Source organism: Charadrius vociferus, unplaced genomic scaffold, assembly GCF_000708025.1.
Source record: "Charadrius vociferus isolate BGI_N301 unplaced genomic scaffold, ASM70802v2 scaffold217, whole genome shotgun sequence".
NCBI lineage: Eukaryota > Metazoa > Chordata > Aves > Charadriiformes > Charadriidae > Charadrius > Charadrius vociferus.
Genome location: NW_009649190.1, coordinates 2,082,235 through 2,088,234, shown reverse-complemented (window position 1 = coordinate 2,088,234; position 6,000 = coordinate 2,082,235). Strand labels below are relative to the sequence as shown.

Sequence of the window (6,000 nt, the reverse complement as noted above, 5' to 3'; positions counted from 1 at the left end):
CTCTTCCTTTCCATTTTTCTGCAGAACAGAAGTGAGAGTCCATTAAACATCAGGAAATGGCACTTTACTCATTGGGAGCTGAACTACTGACATTTTAGACTTTGGTAGAAATACGGCTAGATGTAAAGATTATACACACCTTTTCTTAGTTTTGCTTAGTCTTTTGCAGTAAAGAAAACAAAATCCCTCTCCTGAAGGGCAAATAAAAATTACTGTAAAGTTTTAATTGTCAAATGCCTTCACACAACTCGGAAGCCATTAATTACAACATAGGATTATATCGATAAGAAAAACGTACTCCTTACTGTTTCACAAAGTTAAATAGTGATTACTGACCAGAAGCATGGCTAGGAGTAACCACTTAAAATGTCCTAAAGGTGTTTCCACTCTCTCTTGTATTTCAGGGAAAGATAACAAAAATCTCTTGCAGTGTACTAAAAACAAAGATTCTGATTTGTACTAGGCTTCCATTATGTCAGAGTATGCTAATTTGCAAGCTCGCTCATTCCAATTCTTATATTCACGTGTTTAGATTTCTTTTCCCACCACACGGTCACTGGTAGTACCACTTGACACATTCCTTGGTGACGTGAAATCCGTTAAGAGTAAAGACTGGACACTGTTTTGGAAGGGTTTGTGATTTTCCCCTCCATTCAGATGTCTGTAGTTGTCAATCATGGGATCAAATTTTGTTCTTGCTTATACAGCAATAAATTCAAAGTAACTCCAGTGACTCTGATGGAATTACAGTGAATTGATGCCAGGGTAAATAAAAGCAGACATTTTGTGATGTGTCAGGATTAAGAAAAAAGGAACTATGGGAATAAAGGAAGAAGCTGTCTGTCAAACAGGTTTTATTTAAGTCAATTCAATGCATACAGATTAAGGGGGAAAACCCCCCCAAAAGAATTAGCAGAACCAGAAATTAATAACAAGCAAAACAGCTACATTTTGAAACCTGCCTAGAAAAGCCAGAAAGATTTGAATTATAAAAGACACATATATTTTTGGCTCTACAACACAAAACCGTACATAACAGAAAGTGTAGGAAGCTAAACTTTCCCTCAGTGAAAAAAGTTTCATGTAACTCATGCAAGAGCCCTCTCCAGCTGAGGATTTTTCACATGTCAGTAAAGAGGAGATGGGGGAAAAAATGAAAAAGGAAAAATAAAAAAAGAAGGAAGAATCATTGCACTGCAAAAACAAATAGCTACTTGAAAGCTGGAGGAGGCAGATGGAGAAGGCCCTACTTCCCATCTTCAAGTTGGATGCCTGGAGGCGGAGATACAAAACATACAGGTGCCAGCTACAATGAAGAAAGGTAAAACAATAGGGTCTATTTCAACTCAAGTAAATGAATGTGGTTTTTTTAAATGTTCATATCTCAATTATCTAACCATTTTAAACTCTAAATTTTAGAAGTGTTCTGAAATTCGGAGTGAAAGCAGAGTACTTATCTGTTTCTCTGAGCAAAAATGAATTTGAGTCTATCGGATCGGGTCTCCACCATAGTATTGGGCAGCTGGAGTAGCATGTTTTTGTCATATGACTTTGAAATTCTCTTTAAAACTATTTACATGCCTCTCTCTCTTCCCTTTCTCAAACTACCATGTTGGATGAGTCCATTCAGTTTAATGTCCTGCCTCCCAAAGCAGTCAATGAAATATGCTTCAGATCTGCTATGAGGCAGGCTGAGAAAATGAGCAAATACCCTTCCCAAGTTTCTGGCCGGAACGCTTTCAGGACTCTGTAGCTAAAGGCTTCATCCTTATGATGTCTCACATCTAATAGCTTACTGTATCCTTAGCCTACAAAGCACAAGCCTGTCCATCCTGGTAGGTGGTAACACCTTAGGTGATGTGATGTGTTGAGAAACCCACACTGAACTGTGTTGCAGAAGGCAGGCGTGATGCCTTCAGGTGGCGTTTCTTTGAGTACTTTCAGCATCCCCAGCAATACAAGGTGCTCTACCTCTGGTCAACCTTGAAGACCTTCTCTTTACCCCTCCTGGAACTCCTGTGTCATTTTAAAGACATCCTTTTAGTATCTCCTTTTTCCAGAGTAAAGTGCAACTTTCAAGACATGGATACACCATTGCGCGATACAATATTGTAATAACACCTTCAGCTTTTTTCTTAGTAACTCCTAACCTCAGATTTGCCTTTTTCTTACATGCTGAGCACTGAGCTGAAAGCTGCCGGTAACTCCATCTCTTTCCAGAATGACAATAATTACTATGGAGACAGTCAGTGTAAGCATATTTAGTTAAAGTTGTTTCTTTTTTCTATATATTTATTTACATTGATTTTTCATTTTCTGCGCTCTCTTTAAATAAAAACAAGTTCCTTATAAGATTTTCAATCTTACATGCCAGTGGCCTGATAATGCTTTGCTTTAGATGGATCCCATCCCTCTTACATAAGTCTAGCATTCCAGCCACTAAGAATTCTGTACTCATTAACCTGTTCAGATTGTGGGGCTTCATATGGCACTCAGAATCATACTAGTTTCATATTTGCACAGCAAGCGACTCCCATCACATGCTGATTCCACTATTTGTGAAGGATTAATGTTACTTCTATGTTAATATTGGAAGTCACTCAACTCCTAGAGACAGCTAAGCACGCATAAAAAAGGAAAACGTGGCATTCATTATGAAGTAATATTCTTCTTCTTAAACAGAAATGGTAAAGATTATTTTATTGCAGTTATTAGCAGTGAAAAAAATATGATTTGCCTGTGCAGGTAAGATGCCATCAGACAATATCACCAGTAGAGCACGTATCAATAACCTACAACATAAATCAATGAATGACATTTGTGAATTCTTCTTTTGATCTTCCCAGTGCCTTTAGAAAAAGAGGCAATCCTGATCCTTAGTAAACTATGTTGTTCATCAGGTGTGCCTTTGTATGTGTGTGATTATTGTCTGTAAGTTTCATTCTTTTCCTGTCACACTCAGTTTTTTTACTCGCGATTCTGAAGGAGACAGTTTATTTTTTACAAACACCCAGCTTTTTCTTTCTGGTTCTTAAAAAAACTTTAGGTACCTGACAGACTTGCTTTTGTCTTTCCGTGGCTGAGCTTAGCAAAAAGATAGAATAGTAAATCCACACATAAGCAGAACGTCACTTTAAATACAGCTGTTTTATTTTTACCCTGTGCTTAAAATGAAAAGGATTTCTCATCTCCCCAAATACTGTGAGAAATCATTGCTCTAAAAAAAGCTCAGATTTGGGGCTCTATCTCCTGGAGATTCTACACACCCCTTCCCGTGTGATGATAATCTGCTTCCCAAAATAGCTCTTAAAAAGGATGCTTTGCAATTCAGTTTAAATTTCCCTTTTCTTTGATCAGAAAAGTGGTAATAAATTTTTTAACTCTTCTTGCTGTCTTGCTTGTTTTTTCTTTCAAATTGTATAGCACCACAACCATCACACATGACAACCTCAGAAGTCTTAACATTAGTCTCATAACAGCTTAAGATTATTTCTTACAGTCTTGTAAGGGAAAGTTGCAGTAAAAAAAAGCAAAATTGGACACGAACATCTTTGTAACTGTTGACTTTTCTGTTTGTGTTTTTGTAAGAACATGAGGCACCAGTCTTCCTCTTAAAGTTAATAGAACGTGGAGGTATAACTCTTTTCTTGTCCCTCAGGAAAGAAGATAAATCTACTCCTTAGGTATAAATCAATAAAATAAACCTTGACAACTTCTGATAAGCTCTACTAGGTATATGCTGCCCTAGCAATGCAAAAGAACTGTAAACTCAGATTTACTGACCAAATTAAAACCAAATCTATGTCTGCTCTCCTTCAAAGCACATCAGAGTAGTCAGAGCATAGCATTGGATATAGTCCAGAAGACTTTATGGTTTATAATGTTCTTATTCCCCAGATAAAGTATGATACATTTAAATCCTTGAAGTGTAAAATAAAGTGTTTAACCATCAAATGGGAGATAAGAGTCACACTGTTCTTGCAGTCATGATGTTCAGGGGCTAACAAATAAAAGATATCACAAGTCCTTCCTCAGGCAGAGCCGGACCTGGAGGAGGGCTGCTCAACATATGGTCAACAGAGCCCATTGCAGCCCACCAGCTCCCAGGGATCTTCTCAGGACAGCTGAGAGGGTGACAGGATCTGGCTCATGGCCTGGGAACTTTTCACAGGCACGAGCAGGCTGCACCTGAATACCACGCTGCTCTTGTTCCACATCTCCAGCCCTATGCTTAGCTGTAATTGCACAGGCATAGGAGCTTTCTTGGAAAGTAAATCCATCACATGCAAGCAGACCCACCATAATCTTCTTGTATAGTGGACTCAAGCTGTCTACACTGAATAACTCTGACATGACTCAGAAGCATTATGCTCGCTCCATAGCAGACGAGCTACGGCATGAGAGAGACCATGAAAAACATCACTTTCCAAATACCAAAATAAGCTCACCTGCTCTGGCCAGAAAGGTTGCACATTATTGACCAAAAAAAATGTCTCAGCCTTGGTATTTTTCCTCATTTTTCACAACATTAATTTGTATCCCTTGGAACGAACCGCCTTCACTTTTTCCTCAGGTTATGCATTTTCACAACAGAATATGCATTAATTAAAACCACTACCAGAATTTCCCTCTGGTGTGAACAAATGACCAACATGGTCTTGTACAGAATCATCTCCCAGTCTGACCATGGATCATTACCACAGAAAGTTTTCTATACGAGTGTGCATGGATGTGAAAGAAAAAAAAAATATCTACCGTATCATTCATATTACACAGGAAAATTCAAGAGATTTATCTGTTTTTACCTAAGCAATCATAAAATCAGGGAACAGATAAAAGCAACCAGCACCTCTCAAATTTAGCCCAGAACACAATGTACTGACAATACATGAATGAGGTAGAGAGAGGCAAGGTAAAGTAGTCTGAGGGTTTAGTCCTGGAAACACATGCACACCTGAGTGACTTCGTTCACAGAAGGTAGTTCTACCAAAAACCAACAGGACGGAGTTATCCTAAACGCTGTGAGGCTGCAGACTTGGACCCCTTAGCAGTATTTCTGCAATTTTTTTCACTCCCTCACGTAGAGTAGCCATTGAAAAGATAGAGTTCACCACTCTAGACCGTAGAAAAAGACCGTAACTGTTTGCTGCTTGTTTACACCTTCACAACCACATTTGCTCCATGCTTAAGGTTATATTCCAGCCCCAACTACTTGATTACCACTAATGTCCATTTTGCTTGCCAGGTGGGGCTGTTAGGGTAAGATTGATTCAGAGACATTTTCTATCCTCTTCAAAACAATGTAAATACGACCATCTCGAGTCATGACATGCAGCAAACCTGACTGTCCACATAGGCAAAAATAGGACAGATAGTATAGATATAGATAGCTTTAAACACTTTTCAGGGAAGAGTTCTGAAAAAAAGCAGTGAGCTACAATCAGATGGCTCTGGATTTACACCAACAGTCAACCCAACCATGTCTGTTTTCTGGAAAAAATATATTTTTTAGGTTTATTTAATACTGTAGTGTATACTTTTATGAATAAGCTTGCATAAAATAACAAGATGACTTCTTCTTAGGTCTTTTGAGGTCCAGGAGCAGGATGATAAAATTTTTATTCTACTAACATTTTACTCAGAGGACTGGACAGGTTGGCAGAGTACCTAAGGACATTTTTATTTATTTCATTTTTTACAAAGCTTAAGTCAATCATGAGATAAACCAGCAGGTAACGCCAGCTCCCACCTCAGAAAATTCTTCATTGAAATAATATCCTTCTGAATGTATGAACTAGATTTCCTTTTCAACAACAACAAAAAAAAGTGGAACGGGACAAATGGACTTTCTTCACTGCTAAGAAGTATCCAGATAAGGACAGACTTGAAGAGATCCACAATGCTGCTCCATGTACGTGCTGGAGCACTGTGAAAAACGGTAGTAACCGGGCTAACACTGTGACTTCAAACTACTGCTGTTTGGATCTTTCCCTTCTCAAA

The 6,000-nt window shown here is 38.4% G+C and overlaps 1 protein-coding gene across 1 annotated transcript in view; it reads right to left on the bottom strand.

Moving 5' to 3' along the window:
* KCNH8 (potassium voltage-gated channel, subfamily H (eag-related), member 8) overlaps positions 1-6,000 on the bottom strand; it is a 194,017-nt gene that overhangs the window by 99,833 nt on the left and 88,184 nt on the right. The window contains exon 4 of the mRNA XM_009888927.1: positions 1-18. This exon is cut by the window's left edge and continues 107 nt beyond it. Coding sequence (XP_009887229.1) covers positions 1-18 — 18 coding nt within the window. The remainder of the gene's footprint in view (positions 19-6,000) is intronic.